Source organism: Mustela lutreola, chromosome 3 (genome assembly GCF_030435805.1).
Source record: "Mustela lutreola isolate mMusLut2 chromosome 3, mMusLut2.pri, whole genome shotgun sequence".
NCBI classification, from domain to species: domain Eukaryota; kingdom Metazoa; phylum Chordata; class Mammalia; order Carnivora; family Mustelidae; genus Mustela; species Mustela lutreola.
This window is the reverse complement of record NC_081292.1, coordinates 148,826,299-148,845,927: the sequence shown is the minus strand read 5'-3', so window position 1 is coordinate 148,845,927 and position 19,629 is coordinate 148,826,299. Positions and strand designations below refer to the sequence as shown.

Below are 19,629 nucleotides of genomic sequence, written 5' to 3'. Positions count from 1 at the left end.
ATAGGACCCAGATTTGAGAGCATTAAAGAGAGAAAGAAGGTGTTTTGGAAGAATAAGTAGGCACTGGGTGGTATTTGAATCTGTTAGAGCCACAATTTATAATGATACTATAATATATAAGAGGAAAATATCTTAGAGGGATAAATAACTCTTGAAAATAGAACTGTTTTGAGCAAAGCTAAAAATTAATTTGTTCACTTTCTAAATACCTACTGAAAACATTCTATGTGCAAAGCACTACAGAGAATAAAAGGCATTTAAAGCCAGTCTCTGCCTATCAGACATTATCTGCTGTGTGTGTTCCTGAGGTGGAAGTGGAGAGGGAGGGTGGTCGGAGGAAACAACCACATTCCAAACCACTGCATCCCTGCAGCTTAAGTGCCATATGAATGACATATATGAGATGATCTTATGTCTTGGTTTGACTGGAAGAGTCAGTGTTTATGCCTATTGCTTCTGCATAATAGTTAGTGGTCTCCCCCTCCTCCTAATAGAACTCTCAAAACTGTTTGGGTTTGGACGTGCACATCAAAATCCCATGGAAGCTCATAGGAGAGGAAATTCTCTTGCAGTGATAAGCTACAAGGGAGATATCACTGAAACCCAAAGTGGGAGCTGAGTTTCAGTAGGGAGGAAGTGAGATGAGGAAGGTCTATAAGGCTAACAGTGTCTCATCATTGCTTGCCTGTATTCTCCCAGTAGTGTCTTAAATTATGTCTCTGCTTTGTTTCCTTTTCCTTAAAGTCAAATCTTCTCTAGAATCTTCACTTCTACCTTCACTTATTGCACAAATGTCTTAATGACTCTTCATCATGATACATTGAAGCCAAAGCCCTGACATGTACTTAGAGCCATTTATTATCAGACCCCTGCTTGCCTCTTAGTTGCTGTCAATACTCCCTTTTCGGGGCACCTGGGTTGTTCAGTCCATTAAGCATCTGCCTTTGGCTTGGGTTATGATCCCATGGTCCTGGAAACCAGCTCTGTCTCATGTTCCCTGCTCAGCAGAAGAGTCTGCTTCTCCTTCTCCTTCTGTGCCCCTCCACCCTGGTTGTGCTCTCTCTCTCTCTCTCTCACTCACTCTCTCTGCCTCTCAAATAAGTAAATAAAACCTTTTTAAAAAAATACTCACTTTTCACTTTATTGTGAATGCTCTGAACGTGCCATGCCGTTTCCCATTTCCATATGTGTCTTAGTGATCAACTGGGCGGCGAACATGTGAATAGTAATTGCTATATGCTTGGAGCTATTGATCTAATAACTTCATTTGTATTAACTCATTTGATCCTCATAAAATTTTTTATTACCGCTTTACAAATGACAAAACTGAGAGGACAAAGGGTTAAGTAACTGTTCAAGGTTGTTCAGCTAGTAAGCAGTAGAGCTGATAATTGAATCCAGGCAATCTGGCTCCAGAATCTATCCCTTTAACCACTATTCTATAATATTTCTGCCCCTCAGGCTGCTCTGCTCCTCTTATTCTTCAAACCCAGGCCAGGATTCACTGTCGTAATTGTTCCTGTATCCTCCCATAAAGTTACTCATCCATCCCTGTGTATACTCCATTACGCGTACATATTTAGTTTGCTGAACTAGAAGGATAACCCACAATAACAGATACTGAGAAAGCAGGTCGACTTCTGGGTAGTTTTGTTGGTGGCTGAGAGGAATAGAATGTGTTCAGATCACTTTGGTCTTATTAAGTAGAAAGTGATAGTTGAACATGCAAGTATAAAAGACCAAAAGAAAGTTGAAATTGCAACATCAGCTCAGCAAAAAGGCTGAGGGTGTTGTATAAATACAAAAGGAGAGGAAAAGTTAATTAAATGGTAAAGGCAAAGATTCTAAAATGTAGGAAGAGATAAAAAATAGTTTTATGGAAGGCAAAGGAAGATGCAGTTCAATAAAGGAAGTGTTGATGATGATCAACACCAAATTCTAATAATCTGTCAAGTATAATAACGACTAAATAAAGATCATTGAATTTGGCTAATTGTAGCCTTGGCAGGACTAGGACCCAGATCTGAGAGCATTAAAGAGAGAAAGAAGGCATTTTGGAAGAGTAAGTATCAGCACTGGGTGGTATTTGAATCTGTTAGAGCCACAATTTCTATCAAACAGCTTGATGAAGAAAGATAAAGCCTATATCTTAATGCTTTTCCAAAACATCCGCCCCCCCCCCACGCATACATTTTGGCAACTTTAGCACAGGATAGTGAATTCATTAATATCTTAATGAGCAAATTAAACTTTCTATAATAATACATTTTTTCATGAAAAATTTACACTTAAAATACAACTTCCTGTAAGTAATAAGAAGATATTTACAAATGACATATCCAATAAAGGGTTGGTATCCAAAATATATAAAGGACTTATAAAACTCAACACCCCAAAAATACATAATCCAGTTAAAAATGGGCAGAAAACAGGGCACCTGGGTTGCTCAGTTGATTAAGCGACTGCCTTTGGCTCAGGTTGTGATCCGGGAGTCCTGAGATCAAGTCCCACCTCAGGCTCCCTGTGCTCTGTGGGAGCCTACTTCTCCTTCTCCCTCTGCCTGATACTCCCCCTACTAGTGTGTGCTCTCCTCTCTCTCTCTCTGTCTCTGTAAAATAAATTTTTTTAAATGGGCAGAAAACTTGAGGAGACATTTTTCCAAAGATATCCAGATGACCAACAGACATGTGAAAAGATGCTCAACATCACTCATCATCAGAGAAATACAAATCAAAACTATAACGAGGTATACCCCCACACTTGTTAGAATGGCTCAAATTAACCCAACAGGTTTTGACAAGGATATGGAGAAAGGGAAACCCTCTTATCCTATTGATAGGAATGAAAACTGGTACTGGAAGACATGGAAGTTCCTCAAAAAATTAAAAATAGAATTACCCCAGGAATTGCACTACTAGGTATTTACTCAAAGGACACAAAAATATTAATTCAAAGATATACATGCACTTCAATGTTTATAGCAGCATTATTAACAATAGCAAAATTATGGAAAGAGCACAAATGTCCCTCAACTGATGAATGGATAAAGAAGGTGAGATATATTCGTATAATGGATTATTACTCAGCCATAAAAAAGAATGAAATCTTGCCATTTGCAACAACATGGATGGAGCTAGAGAGGTTATGCTAAATAAGTCGGAGAAAGACAAATACCATACAATTTCACTCACACATAGACTTTAAGAAACTAAACAAATGGACATGGGGGAAAAGGGAGGCAAACCAAGAAACAAACTCTTAACTACAGAGAACAAACTGAGGATTACCAGAGGGGAGGTGGGTGGGTGGGGGATGGGTTAAATAGGTGATGGGAATTAAGGAGAGCACTTGTGATGAGGACCAGGTGTTGTATGTCTGTGTTGAGTCACTAAATTGTACATCTGAAACTACTATTACACTACATGTTAACTACCTGGAATTTAAATAAAAACTTGGAGGAAAAAAAAAAACTTTTTGGTCTCTATCCCTTATACATAAAGGCTACATTCCTAGAAAACAAAACAAACAAAATGCAACAGTTAACAGTTGAATAGTTCCGTGGATGTCTTTCCCTTCTAAGTAAGAATTAAATAGAGAAGATGTAATTCATGATAACCTGAAACAGAATATGTACATCTTTGCTCCATGTGGGTAATGTTCTTTGTTCCTGTAACTATGTTTTGTAAGTATTTTCATCTTTTCCTCATAATTTATTGATAAAAGTCAGCAAGACACATTGAAAACTCAATGTGCTTATGTCAACAAGATTTTTTTAAAAGTAATCTCTACACCCAACATAGGGTTCAAACTTACAGCCCTGAGATCAAGAGTCATATGCTCTACCAACTGGGCCAGCCAGGTGCCCCCAACAAGATTATTCACAGCCAAGTTTTCTCATCAACATGACTGGGACCTGTATTTATTTATTTATTTATTTATTTATTTAAATTTTGGAGACGTTGAGAGAGGTTAGGACTAGCAGGCACTTTTTTTTTTTTTTTAAGGTTTTATTTGTCTATTTATTTGACAGACAGATCACACGTTGTCAGAGAGGCAGGCAGAGAGAGAGAGAGGGAAGCAGGCTCCCTGCTGAGCAGAGAGCCCAATTCGGGGTTCGATCCCAAGACCCTGGGATCATGATCTGAGCCAAGGCAGTGGCTTTAACCCACTAAGCCACCCAGGTGCCCCTGTATTTCATTTAATTTTAGGTAAGAGTGAAGGTGTTGAGTACAGAACCCTGATTTCAGAAGGAATCAATTAAAGGAATGAGATAATGTGACAGTGCGTAAAGACGCATCAGATTTGAGCAAAGTTAGTTTTCAAGATCAGAAGAATCAGTTTTGAAAGTGCAAAACCTGACAGAAAGGATCAATCAAAAAAGAGAATAAAGATATGAGAGAAGGTAAATTGCTTATGGAGCAAAGTATCAGAGTGTGTAAAAATGAATGGGAAGAAATTATCTTCAGACAGGTGAAGGAAGGGAAGAAAGAAGGAAGGGGAAAGGAAGGAAAGCAAAGACAAGGAGCAAAGAAGGGAATTTAAGGGAAGAAAGGAAAAGGGAAGAGAAGGGAAAGGGAGGGAAGGAAGACCTTTTTCACTGGATAGGAAAGAATTTGAGGATGTTCATGACAGTGTCATCATGTTTCTTGGTGAGTAAGAGGCAGAGCTCTCTGCAAATATGAGGAGGGTTCTGAGGGGACGATAAAGCACTTGAGCAACACTGAGTATACGGTTGGCCTGCGGATTATTCAGCTGTGATGGCAAGCATTTCTTGGTGATGCAACTCCTCCAGCAACACTGAATTGCCTGGTGTATTTTCCTCCTCCAGTGCTTTTGCTGCCGCACGGATTGAATCAATGTTCATTGATAACCTCAAAGAATATTTCCATGTTCCAGGAAGAACAGTACTATCAGCTGCACCTGATTGAAGCAATAATATTTTTTGATTATAAATATTTTAATATATTCGTGGTGATTGAGAAACATTTCTTTTCTTATAATAATATGAAATTCCAGGGCACACATGATAGAATGTGCAATTACAGGACATATTTGCTGTCTTTAATACAGTTTCTATAGTTCTAAGGCGAACTTTATGGCACACACATATGAACACAAATTTATGAGGTCAGGTAGTACTTGTCTGCCCCAATGGTTCCTAGACTTTTGAATTCATGTAAAATATAAATGAGAGGAACAACACAAATTTTTAATCTGGCCAAGTAAAATATCAAATAAGTCACTATTATTTATTCTCACTGTAATTTCCTTTTTTAAAATTTGTGTACTAGAGAGAGAGAGAGAGAGTGCTTGAGTGTGAGCAAGCAGGGGGAGGGGCAGAGGGAGAGGGAAAGAGAGAATCTCAAGCAGACTCCATGCTTAGTGTAGAGTCTAAGGCAGGGCTTGATCCCAGGACCCTGAGATCAAGACCTGAGTGGGAATCAAGAGTCAGGTGCTCAAATGACTGAGCCCCCCAGGTTCATAGTTAATTTCTAAAAAAAAAAAAAAAAATTTAACATAAAAATGATTTTAGTGTTTGAAAATAGTATGAAAGACACAATTTTACAATATGATCTTTAAATTTAATATATTAAGCTTTATAAATATTTATGACATTATTCTTAATTTTCTGGCTTACCTCTTGACATATGAAAACCTTGTCATGCGGGTGCTGGTCTGTGGAACTGTGTTTGGGCTATTAATTTATACCTACAATGCCTTGGTTCCAGCTCAGATCGCCAATAGGCCACTTTCTCTTATGATATGGATAAAATCACCAGAGTTTAGATCATAAAGCTCTGATTTAGGTATGTCTAGTTTCAAATACAGATGTCTTAACCATTAGGTCATATATTTCTTTTAAAGTCTTTTTTTTGAAAATATAAGGATTATCATAAAGGGCAAGAAATGTATTCAATTAAGTGACATCAGAAAGACGACTTCCAGGAAAAAAAAAAATTGTAGTTAGAATACAGTGTTCATTGAAGTAATTAGAGGTAGGATTTCTAATTTTGAGGGTCAAAATCAATTCTAGGACACAAAAAACAAATAATAGAGTGAACACACATACATACACACTTCAATAACTCAACAGGAACAAAAAACTCCTCCTTTCCCCAAAGATATACCACAGCTATTTCTATATCTATCTATATATTAAATATACACATACACATATAATTCATTTTCCTTTGAACACATTTTGAGAGTGAGTTGCAGATATCATCCTATTCACCCTCAAATACTTTAGTGTGCATTTTCCAAGAAGAAGGACATTACTTATAGTTGTGTAGTAACTGCATTAGACTTAAAAAATGAGAAAAATCAACTTTCATAATACTAATAATTAACCAACAGTCCATATTCAAACTTAGTTTCCCCAACAATATCCATAATCAATGTTATTCTTCCAATCTAGTATCCAATACAGAATCACAGATTGTGTTTAGTTCTCATAGCTCTTCAACCTCAGGCAGTTCCTGACCTTTCTTTGTTTTTCATGACCTTAACATTTTGAAGAACTCAATTCAATTATTTTTTCAGAATGTCCTCAATTTGATTTTCCTTATCACTAAGCTATTTCTGGATATTAAGAAGGGATGTATCTTTTTCAGTATAGTTGGCCCTGTAATTGATGAAATACTTGAAAGTAGTATCTTCTAGGTTTCTCCACTGTAACCTCTTCTTAAAAATTTTTAATTAATGAAAAAGAGATACTTTGAGACAATGTAATTTTCTAATTCCCCGTCAAACTTTCATTCATGAGTTACTGTTTGTTATTCTTGCATGAATCAGTTGTCATTATCACAGTTGCCAAATGGTGATTTTCTAACTTCAGTATTTCTCCTATACTTGTTAGTTGACTTTCATCTGTAAGAAAGAGATTTTGCTTTTTTCCATTTATTTATATCAGTGTATACTTATGGATTCTTATTTTACTAAATAAGTTATAATTCACTAATATCATTATTTATTTTGATTCTCAAATTTCCCCTGATTTGGACAGTGGGAACCCCCTTTAAGATAGGGTCTTTGTTCCACTGATGTGATACATTATTCCTTGAGCATTATATTACTTTCTGGCATGACAAATATTGTGCAAAATAATCAAAAGGAATACGGTAATTTATGGTTATGTTTCACCAGTACTTTTTATATTTGGAAAAAATACCAGTAAGTGTGGTGTGGATGTGGTCTGTAAAAAAAAAAAAATCTATAGAGATTCTCTTATAATCCTTATTTGTGTTGGTTGGAAACAGGAAGTTATTTTCAGCCACTATAAATCAGAATTAATTGTCATGCTATTATGAAGAGATAAATCAGAAAGTGTAGAAGAATAGGAGAAGCACTGTGCATGAGTGCTTCCTTCCCCATCAAGGCCGTGTCCCCCCTTCTAGCTTCATAATAGAGATTGTACTACCTGATGACAAGTGAAGGCTTTCCTTTCCTTATACATTTAGATAAGTTTTTTAGACTGTCAGTCTTACTGTTGGGACCACTATGGCAACCTTTCTGGCAAAATAAAATGATCTCCAAGAATGGAATTCTTTGCTTGACTTTGTTGTAGTTCCCCCCAATTCCTGTTCCTTCATCTACCATAGCCAGTTAGATTGAGTGTCTAAGCTGACCTACAGGAAATGTTTGTCTTTGGTCTCATTTTGTAAGTTATGTAATTACTGTGTCATCCGGACAAGAGATAGATGAAACAATGTTTTCATGAAGGGACCATTTGAAAGGATGTTGGCAAGTTGGGTGGAAAGCTACCAGGAATAGGGAAGTCCAGCCCCAGGTCTAAAGGAACGAGTAGGGGAGTGATGACCAGACTTCCAAGTAGCTTTTGGTTGTAGAATGGGATTGTCTGACCCAAAGTATAACTTCATGTTGCTGAATGTACCCTTGCCAACTGAGAGCAGCTCAAAAAAGAAGAATCTGAGGAATAAATACCCAAGTTCACTCTCTCCCACTGGTGTTTTCTTTGCTGGTGCTTCCCAGTTGGGAGCCAGAGGGTAATGGAGCTCAGTGATGCAATACACAAAATCACCCTCCCACTGAGCAGGATGGAGAAGCATGGAGCATGGTTCTAGAGAAGCAAACAAATACCCACAAGGTAACTTCTAACTTTGTAAATATAGATTTAAGGGCTTTGTTTTGAACCTCAAAGGGCCATCCACCATTGCTCTGGCTCCCATACTATTTTTCCACCTAAAGCCACCAAGTTTATGCTCTGGTATCAGTTCTAGCAGAGCTCACACCCTACTTCTTGTAGCCCCTGGAAGGTCATTCCTCCTAGTCCCATTTCTATGTCAGGTTTTCTTACTATCAGCTCAGGTAGACCCGTTTGTGTGTGTACTTTCCTTTCTCCCCCAACTTGTAGAATAAGATAGCTTCATCTTCTCATAAAATTCTTTTAACAAAAAGTAACTGGGCAAACAATAAAATAAAAAATGTAATCTTTATTAGTTTTGCACATTTTTAGTGTTTGTTAGCATCATTTAGGGTAATAGTAGCATTTTCCAGCATGCAGTTCACGAATACAGTTTATCTAAGTAATTTTAAGAAAAAGAGGAGCCTATGGTTTGCTTCTGTAAGAAACACAAAATATCCTGATGTAATTGTCTATTTAAGTTTACTATTCTCTGTTCTTGTGGGAAAAAAACTGCAGAACTCGCATTATATTTAGAGCAATCTAGAGCAGCATGACTCCAAAGAAATGAAAACATAAACAAAAGTTAGAAAGAAAAGGACAAAAATGAAAAATAAGCATTACCTTCAATTAGCTTGCGCAGGCACTACCAAAAATGTAAATAAAATTTTATACCCTTTTCCAATTGCAGAGCATAATTTGGATGTGACTCGTGAACCTATTTTGCCCCTTATAAGGGGGAAATTGTGAAATAAGCTAGAATTAGCAAATGTAATAAAAAAGCAGAAATCTACAACTACCCAGTCTTGTTTTCTTTTCTTATTTAGCAAATGTCTTCCATGAAAAAGTATTATGGACAGAAAGTAAGAAAAGTGACTGTGATATCAACCCGAAGATAATTTCCTCTTCATATTTACATACATAATGCTGTAAAATAAAATAAAATGACTTTGTACAGTATTTATATTTGCTTATAAAATTCTAAACACATTTTTTAACAGGTTAAGCAGTGTTTGTTGTTGTTTTTTTAAACATGTCTGTACAGTCTGGCTATACACCATATGTTATTCACTTAAAATTTAAAAATAACCAAAAAGCTATTAAAGTGCTGCAAACTATTGCTTAATGACTTAAAGAAATGAGATCTGCTGAACAATTTCCTTGTCTTTACCACTGACATATGGTTTCTCATAAATGAGATTCTGAGCAGTGGGAGAAAGCAGATACAGCAGCATGGTAATAGAAACATGCACTGATAGCATCCAGTCTATCTATAATGGTACAGAATACATTATATTACCTGTGTAAAGCTTGCACTCTACATTTCTTGTGGTACATATTTGATGCAATAAATACTGTGCTTAGGTCATTATTTGTTTGCCCAAACGTGCACCACAGGATAAAATGACTATTTACATAATAAATAGCATTTCATTAACATATACAGTTGTCAACCTTGCTGAGCTGAAGATGGCTAACCAAAGTGCAGGATTAAGCAGAAATTTATAAAGGGTTCTTTTGGTCATTTCAGTCTTCAGGAGAGAAGCAATGCTCATTTCTCAGTTGTTATTGTTTTTTGATTTGTTTTGTTTTGTTTTTTAAATATAATAAACAGAAACACAACATTTATGACTCCAGACAGTTGAAGGAAGTTTGCACCTGCTAAGATTTAATGGCCTACCCCCCAATAATGATCTACTTGGTCTGGGGGCTGGATTTGACAAAACAAGATCAGCAAAGCACCTCCAATTATCACCCAATTACCCCTCCCAGAAACATGGATGGAATTTAAGAACTCATTGTTTTCCTTGTGACTTTTTTTTCATGCATGGTCTCTAAGTGCAGCATGCCCTCATGCAAACCACGCCTTTGTGCAGATGGGAGGCCGTGTGATTGCGCTAACCCCCAGTGGCATACCTGTTGAAGAGGCCCTTTGTCTATTTCACAACAGAAACCCCATTTACAAAAATAGTCACATATAATAAACAACGTATGGATTAAAAAAAAGATGAATCCCCTAACAGATTTTGTAAAAATGTGACAAATGTGGCAGTTGAAATGCAAAGAGTGGATACTATTACTACACTAAAGTGTTTCGTGTTAAACAACTCCCAAATTATAGGTGTGCACCCCTTTGAACTGGTCCCTACAGTCTGAGTAGCCATTTTGTCTCTGTCTTCAGCAGTGTCAGCTGGTAGTGAGAACAGTAACCTCCTGTCGAGGTCGTCTCCCCTTTACACAGAGTCACAGTTTTCTGACAAGGGGTCACTGTCTTAGTGTAGGCACTGACCTTGAGTAGATTTGTGTAAAAACAGTCAGTTTGGCATTGACCTCCTCAAGGAGTCCTGTTGACAAAAATACATCACGTTCACAGGCTGTAAACAATTTGCCACCCAATTATTCTTATTTGTTTCCATTTATTTCCCTTTGGCTTTTTCATCTTTGCCTTCTTGCTCGTGTTTTTCCACGATTGGCTTTGTTACCCGATCATAAGAAGGTGGACAAGCTGCTGTGGACATGGTCAGGTCAGTTTTCTCCGTAATTGAGTTTTCATTTATTCTGTCAATGATCATGTCTTCTTTCACAAGAAGATTAGCCCCACCTTTGATTTTATTTTTATTATATGTAAATGAAGCTTGTTTTACAGTTCGCTTTAAGAGGTGGCGCCTGTAAGCACGCTGAATAATAACGGCAGACACCTCCTCTTGTTTTCGTTTTAAAGTCGTAGTTATTGGCTGATAAGAGACCTTTGATGGGTTGGAAGCCATAAAGCGCTCTTCCATCTGTATTCGGAGAGCATCCATCTCTCCACTCTCTCCCAGAACCCGCTTTGTAAAAGCAAATAAGATGTCAAGACAATGGATTCGGTCACCACTGACCATGGGCAAATCCATGGCAATGAGCTGAAGTTTGTTCGGTTGTGGCAGATTAAGGGGAGGTTCGAGAGCGGCTGCAAACTGAGATAGTTTTTCAAATTCCATGAACTGGGTGGCATCAGGATCAAACTTCTCCCAAACCTCATAGAACATCTCGAAGTCATCCTCACTCAGGGGCTCTGCACTTTCTTCTGTAGCAACACTGAAGTTCTCCAGGATGACAGCAATGTACATGTTCACCACAACCAGAAATGATATGATGATGTAACTCACAAAAAAGAAAATCCCTACTGAGGGGTTCCCACAGTCTCCCTTAACTGAGCTTCCAGGGTTTACTTTATTAGGATCGCAATCTGGTGGTTTACTGTTGAGAATAGGTGCCAGCAATCCGTCCCAGCCAGCGGAGGTGGTAATTTGGAACAGGCAGATCATGCTGTTGCCAAAGGTCTCAAAGTTGAACATGTCATCAATTCCAACTTCCCTCTTAACATAGGCAAAGTTGGACATTCCAAAGATGGCGTAGATGAACATGACCAGGAAGAGCAGGAGGCCGATGTTAAACAAGGCAGGAAGGGACATCATCAGAGCAAAGAGCAACGTGCGGATCCCCTTGGCCCCTTTGATCAGACGCAAGATTCGTCCAATCCTGGCCAGCCGGATCACTCGGAACAGGGTAGGGGACACAAAGTATTTTTCTATCAGTTCAGCCAGAAACATGCCTGTGGATAAAAAATGAGAATAGCAACCACTGAAGAAGTTATCCATTAAAATAATAATTACTGTTCTGTTAAGTCTCCAACATAAAGTTAAGAGCTTGAAATTCAGTTACATAATCTTAAATTTGACATACATGTAATATATGTAACTGTCTATAATAATACTATAAATAAACCTTAATTTCAACATTCAATATTAAACTCAACTTGATGTAGACCAGACTGTGTCCTTTCTTCCTCACTGACCCCCCCTACCTCATATGTTCAAGCCCTAACTCTCCCTGGTATTTGGAGATAGGGTTTTGAAGAGATAATTAGGTTTAGATGAAGTCATGAGGGTGGGGCTCTCATGGTTGGACTGGTTCCCTTTTGAGAAGAACACTGGAGAACTTTCTCTCTCTCTCTCCCTGCCATATGAGGACATAGTGAGAAGGTAGCCATCTACCAGTCAGGAAGAGAGGTCACACCAGAAACACACAATGCTGGCAGCTTGATCTTGGACTTCTAGTTCCTAGAACTGAGAAAATAACTTTCTATTGTTTAAGCCACCCAGTCTGTAGTAATTTTTTATGGCACTCCAAGTTCAGACAATATCCAATAACAATTTTACAATACCTATTGTCTTTGAGGGATGTCTAAAGACTACCTTTAGCTTATACAAAAATCCCAAGAATAAATCTAAAAAAATAAGTTCAAAATTATGAAGTCTGTCTGAACAGCAGTGCCCAAGGATATAAGTACACATTTATATGAATACAATTTACATTTTTTTTCTGAAATTGCCTATGGAGTCCTTATCCATCTAAAGGTATCTATAATTTTTAATGCTATTTTCATCTCTCCATGAACTTGGTACTTGCCTAAGATTCCACTATAATATTATAAATACATATATATATTCTGGTATAAATTTTAGAAGGATCCAAACTGAAGCTCTTACTGGTCTCCAGTGTCTAATGTTGGTCTCTCAGCCTGCTTCTTTTAAGCCTTTTTCTCCAATTGCCCTTTAAATAATGAAATAACGATTCGCATTCTATAAAGAGTAAGTTAGTCTAAGTACGTGTGGGTGTGTGAGAGAGGAAGAGAAAGAGGAAGATAGATTGAGAGAGAGAAGAGAGGTGAATACAACCTTAGTACATTTTCCACAACTGATTACACCATAGATTGTTGTGGAAATCAAAGGCTACCTGCAACATATGGGTTAGATATAAGACCAACTTCTTCAGAGTGGGTAATGGCATGAAAATCTACCCAACAGAGGTGCCCCATATTGAATGGTAAAATGTTGACCCAATCATATTATCTGGATTAGGGAAGAATGAATACTTCAGGCCCACAGATAGACTTCATCACTTCCTTTTAATGAGATGAGCTATTGCTCATGTGATGTGCTGTACATTCCAGACTTTGAAGTAATAATAAAAAACATAATAAAATGATGTCCCATATCAACCCACCTCCCCTTGTGCATCATTACGATAGCCCCATTTCAAGGTTATCTAGAAAATCTCTACCTGATACCCTTAAAGAAACTACCAACTGTATTTGCTAACATTTTGTTCTTATCTTTATTTTCTTTTCACTCTATACCTTTATCTTGCCACCAGCTTCCACTCCTATCTACATCCTGATGGCTCTATGTCTGTATATCTGAAGTAGTGTCCCTCCTGAGTACCAGACCAAATGTCTAGTTCTCTTCTCAATAGAGGCATTTAGATGTTATACAAATTACTTAAAGTTGACATGTCACACACATTTCTATCTTAGTTAATAGATCATTCCCTATTCAAATGAATGGGAATGTACCACTAGATTCACTATAGCCTAAAATAGGTAGGCTAGGATACAATTCTACACATACAGTAAGAGCCTCATATTGTAAGAAAAATAAACACCCCTGGATGAAATACATAAAAAATTTCAGAGGCGTTATTTCTGAGTAGTGGCATGACCTCTAATTTAAACTTGACTGTACCAACTTTTACTTTTCTTTTAAGTTTTTTTTTTTTTAAGATTTTATTTATTTATTTGACAGAGATCACAAGTAGGCAGAGAGGCAGGCAGAGAGAGAGGGGCGGGGGAAGCAGCCTCCCTGCTGGGCAGAGAGCCCGATGTGGGGCTCGATCCCAGGACCCTGGGATCATGATCTGAGCTGAAAGCAGATCACCACTAAGCCACCCAGGTTCCCCCAACTTTTACTTTCTTTAAACTGAACTTAAGAGATTTTTAAAATACTTCTTACCTACAATGGAGAGAATAACAACCACAAAATCAAAAATATTCCAGCCTATGGTAAAATAATAATGGCGGAGGGAGATGAGCTTCAGCACACACTCTCCAGTGAACAGCACAATGAACACCAGGTTGATGCGTGACAAAATGTTAGTCACATAATCACTCTGGTCATCTGTTTCTACCATCATGGTGACCATGTTGAGACAGATAAGAATCATGATGCTAATGTCAAAAACTTGTCTGGTTACAAAGTCAAAGACCATTCCTTGAAATTTGTTCTGTAGGGAAACAGAAATGCTTTTAGCAACAGAGGAGTTTACCTGTACATATTAGCATCTGCGTAAGTACTTTCTGCATTGATTAACTTTCTAATATCATACATAGTAACCACTGACCCTGAATTTCATAAAAGATGGCTTGCACATTAATTTTTAAAATTTAGCTATCGAAATTTCTATTTACCAATATGTATTCCACAGAATAACAATCCCTGTCAAAGAGGATTTCTGATAAGAAATACTGCATACTACACACTTCATTCAGAGGCACAAAATGCAGATTAATATATTAAGACTATGCAAAGTTAAGAAACCTGCTTAATTTTGTTTTACCAGAATATCCTATGATCAGTCAGTCCATGCAGCTACTTCAAAACACAGTATCTATTAACATTCCATTTGTCTTATTCTCAAATAATTATTAAGGGGAGCTTGGAATTTCAAGAACACATCTATAACATATGCATTTTAAGCCTGTGTATGGCAATATTGGTGTTCTTTCACCAAACAGTCCTTGCTGCTTGACACAAAATGCTGAGCCTACACAGGAATAATCAGACCAGAATGACATTCCTTATGCTTCGATGTCAAAAATTAATGTCTCTGTCAACAATCTGTGATTCTGTTCCCCATTTCTGCCACTTTTAGTCCCTGCTGGCCATTGTCTGGCTCATTTTCCAAGGCCACTTGGGGACTCTGAGGATATCTCCTTCTTCTTCTTCTTTTTTTTTTTTTTAATTTTACTTATTTATTTGACAGACAGAGATCACAAGTAGGCAGAGTCGCAGGCAGAGAGAGGGGGGAAGCAGGCTCCCCGCTGATCAGAGAGCCCAATACGGGGTTCAATCCCAGGAACCTGGGATCATGATCTGATCTGAAGGCAAAGGCTTTAACCCACTGAGCCAACCAGGCACCCTGAAGATATCTTCTATCTTACATTTTTCCTATGCATAGTTGACCCATTTCTCTGCCAGTGTTAAGGCTTACCAGAAAACAATGTGTGTTTCTCATCATCTTTAAGAAGACAACTATAGGCTAGCATACTGTGAATGTCACTAGCATTTTGTTCCCTAATATCCCCCAGGAATTATTTTAACTCCTTAGATCATCATTGCAAAAATCAATACAGTGTGGGATAAGCCTTCTTCATTTCACAGGAGTTGTTTGGTGGTTTTATCATGGAAACATGAGAATTGTTATTTATCATCATGAATTGTATTTATTGACCCTGACTTCTGAAGACATTAGTAACTTCTAACTTTACAGCCATATATACAAACAGTAGATACTAGAATTCTTTTGTTCTCCACTTGTTCTCCACTAATAGAGGTAATAGAAATAATGGAGGTATTTCCATACCTCTAATGGAAAATAAAATGGAAGTAAGATATTATTTCACTCAACTCTTTGTTTGTTAAACTAGCAGAAAATTGCATGTATTTTAACACCATCCAAGGTTTACTCCTCTCTTTAAGATTACTTGGCAAATACTCTTGAGTTATATGACCAACTTTTTTTTGTGCATATCACAAAATGGGTCTTCACCATTTAGTTTGGATTCTAGTTGTAAATCCCCTCAAAATAGGGTGCATTTTGTTTCTTCTTTTTTTTGGTGGTCTCTCTCTTATTAAAAATTTTTTACCATTACCATAAAAGGCATGAATTAATGAAGCTGTAATCTTTTCTGCTGGAAATGTTAGTTGCTATCTCTTCTATAAGAAAACCCATGCAATTTTTTGTTTTTGTTTATTTTTTCCCATATCATTTGATATTTCTTACTCCTGGTCGAGGTATAGGCTTTTGTGGCTTTTTCGATCCTAATTTTTTCATTGCATTATAGTATTTCTTCTGTTCTTCTGTCATAAAGATGTCTTGACCTCCAAAGTATAGAAAAGAAAAATAAAAACTGGTTAAAACTGTGTCCCTTTGCACATAATTTTTCAATGTTAAAACAGGAAAGGGACAGTCAAAAAAGGAAATGGATACAATACTTATGCCTAGAATTTTGAATTTGAAAAATAAGAAATGGATTTTTTTAGGCACTACAATATTATTTAATTCTCTAATTATCCAATATTGACTTTATTATTTTCATTATTATTTTATGGCAGAAAAAAACCCAGAAACTGAGGCCATATACTCAGTGAGTGGAAAACTTGATTCACTGAAGCACGAAATACTCAATTCTTAATACTATACATACTGCTTTTCATAAGTTAAAGATAGTGATTTTCTTATTCCTGTGTAGCAATGGATTATAGTATGTATATTGCAAGATGGGTTAATGTTACTCATAAAATGCCACTTTCACTCTGCCAAGAATTGGAACAAATGGATAAAAAGGAAATGGGGTAAGTTGGTAGAAGAGTTGGGGATACCTCCGAGATCATTAGCATGACAAGGATGTGATAGACCAGGAGGCACAGAGGATTGCAATTTGGGCTAATAAGTGAAATAAAAACCTGACATTGACCATAGAATACTAATAACAGTAAAAGGGTTTGGGGACAGGAATGTTCTATAAGCATCTCATACAACAGAAGAACGCATAAGAAGAAAATATACTGAATAAATAGGATGAAGGAATAGTAAGCAAAGGAAGAAATACAGGTGGCAAAAGCATTCAAAAACATGTTTAAACTGACTAGTAATAAAAGACATATTAATTCAAAACAATTTTCATTTATCAAATATGAAGTATTGCTGTTGGATGCCCGTGAAGCAGCACTGACCTGGGCACATCTGTATGGATAGTATTGTAAGTATGATTATGAGTATGATCAGGCACATTATATGGGAGAAGCAAAATACTTTAGAAATTAGGCCAAAAAATAATTAAATACTCATTTTTTTTTGCACAAAGACTTTTGACAAGGCACTTTTTAAATCATTGAAGATTAGAAAACATAAATCATCAATTTGTTGGGAAATGGCTAAGTAAATTATGATAATGTATATACGAAGACTTAACAGAATGGAAATTTATTTATGTTAAGTCAAAAAGAGAATATATATATATGCAACATTTCTTTTCTTTAAGTAAGCTCCACACCTAGCATCAGCCCAACACTGAGCCCAACACCGAGCCCCGTGCTGGGCTTGAACATATGACCCTGAGATCAAGAACTGAGCTGAAATCAAGTGTCAGAGGCCTGACCAACAGACCCACTCATGTGTCCCAACAATTAATAATTATAGATAAAATAATTTTTCTACTAAGAACATATATGGAAAAAGCATGAACAGAAAAGCATAAAATGTGAAGAGTGGTTACCCCCAAATAATGATATTTCTTTACCTTTCATATTTTCTCTAATGTGCATATATAATTAGGATGATAAAATGGGCTTTATAAATGATAATGATAAAATAAAGAGCTGTTCAGTTCAACCTGGAACTAATAGTTTATAATGAAATACCAGGGAGAAGGAGGTAGAAATTATACATGAGGGAAAAGGAAAACTTGGAGAAGATTACGTCTTATACTGAATTTATTTGTGAGCATTCTAAGGGTTTTGACTAGAAAGTATATTTTTAGGAGGCAAATTACAGGGATGAAACAACAAGTTGACCTTGGAAAAGAGACTTGTGCTTGGGTTCTTTTCCAGTTTTTTTTCCCCCCCTAATTATCCTTTCCCAAAGGGTTGGAAATGTGGCCCCTGGATTTTAAAAGAAGAAGAAGAAGAAGGAGGAGGAGGAGGAGAAGAAAGAGAGAGGTTTTGTGAAGTTATTTAATACAGGATTATGGAGCACTGTTGTTCTTGACTTTCTATACCCTGAAAGAGGGGGGTAGTGAGTGGCCGAAGGAAAGGATGCAAAATAACTCTTAACACATATGCTCAGTTGGCTTCTGAATCAAAGTACTCATTTAATGGAGAAAACAAATACTTCTACTATCTTAGTGGGAGAGAAAATATTAGAAATACTTATCTTCTTTTTTTGCTGGTTGAAATTATCTATAATGACACCAATAAACAGGTTCAAGGTGAAGAAGGACCCAAAGATGATGAAAATAACAAAGTAAAGATACATGTATAGACTTTCCTCATACTTAGGCTGGAGTTCCACCTACCAAAGGAGAAGAGTTTGTAAAATATCACAATACATTTTGTTGGTGGAAGTCACTGGTGCTTTTTCATGAGAATAGAAAAGAAAATGCCTAGTAATACTTAGAAGTAATTTTCTTTTTCACTCTGAATCAGCTATTCTACAATTAGCCTTTAGAGATGTTTTCATGTAAACAAATATAGTTACTGTAACACTTTATAATCTATTTTTACAACTATAAGTACAACTAGTATCTTGCACTCGGAGAGTAGAGTGCTAAATTTGGTAAATTTTTTAAAGTAATGAATTTCCATAATTTAAAAATTATTGATGAAAAAATTTATTCCAGAAAATATGTGTAGACTATGCTTAGACACAAACATTTGTGTACGCATGAATTTATCTGGCAAACAAGAATTGCATTACTCACTTAGATGTTCAGCATCATACCTTTAACATTACAATAGACATTGAATTTTTTAGATTGAGCAAACAACTTGACATCCATCTTACAAATACTCGATTGATAATTTAGTCTTTGGATTGTACTTACAGTAAGTTATCAGTGAGCTACCATATATCACATAGTAGAGGGTAAATTAGTCACCTCAGATAGTTCCCTGAAAATTCATGTCCTTCTAAAGGTAACAGTTAAAACCAACCACTCGCACAAAACAAAATTGGAGTAACAAAGAAATAACACAACTCAGGAGGATATCAGGAAAGTACTCAAAATAAAACTAAATCCACTTATGGCAAGTGTACATCAAAAAAGCTAAGTGAGCTCTATCGGGTCAGTTTAAAGATTACAGAGGCAGAAGTTATTTTTCATGATAATAGACTAAACAGATTGGATTTCAGAACAGAATGATGAAGAATAATAAAACGTACTACATTTTTACATGGTCTTGAAGAGCACAGTTGGAATAAGCAGGGATTTCTGTTCTCTTCTTGAAGCCTGGAAGAGGCTATTACAGGAGAAACCAAATAAAATAGGTCTTTCCTTTGGTGATACCAAACTTAAGGGAAATGTTGATCATGAAGTGATAACATCATTGGTAAAAGCTCCAGTATATTTATGGATGTTAAAATCATGTAAAAGAATAAATTTGAAAGGGATTATTATAGAAATCTAAGAATGCCTGGACAACATCCCTAACTTCCCACACTGTCTATTTATGGAGAGTAACTATACATTTCAACTACTGACAGAAATCATATATTTTTTTCACATTTGCTCCTCCACACCAAAACAATTCCTGATTATTTAATTAGTAGGTAAAAAGAAAGCAAAATAGAAAAATATTCAACAGAAGGATATTCATCAGTTATTA

The 19,629-nt window shown here is 36.5% G+C and overlaps 1 protein-coding gene across 6 annotated transcripts in view; it reads right to left on the bottom strand.

The window, feature by feature from the left end:
- Positions 1-8,433: 8,433 nt before the first annotated feature.
- SCN1A (sodium voltage-gated channel alpha subunit 1) overlaps positions 8,434-19,629 on the bottom strand; it is a 149,233-nt gene continuing 138,037 nt past the window's right edge. For all 6 annotated transcript variants that reach the window (XM_059167125.1, XM_059167124.1, XM_059167129.1 and 3 more), the window contains 4 exons: positions 18,179-18,316; positions 16,028-16,132; positions 13,978-14,248; positions 8,434-11,738 (listed from right to left, as the gene is read on the bottom strand). In XM_059167125.1, the coding sequence (XP_059023108.1) occupies positions 10,561-11,738; positions 13,978-14,248; positions 16,028-16,132; positions 18,179-18,316 (1,692 nt within the window). In that variant the 3' untranslated portion in view covers positions 8,434-10,560. The remainder of the gene's footprint in view (positions 11,739-13,977; positions 14,249-16,027; positions 16,133-18,178; positions 18,317-19,629) is intronic.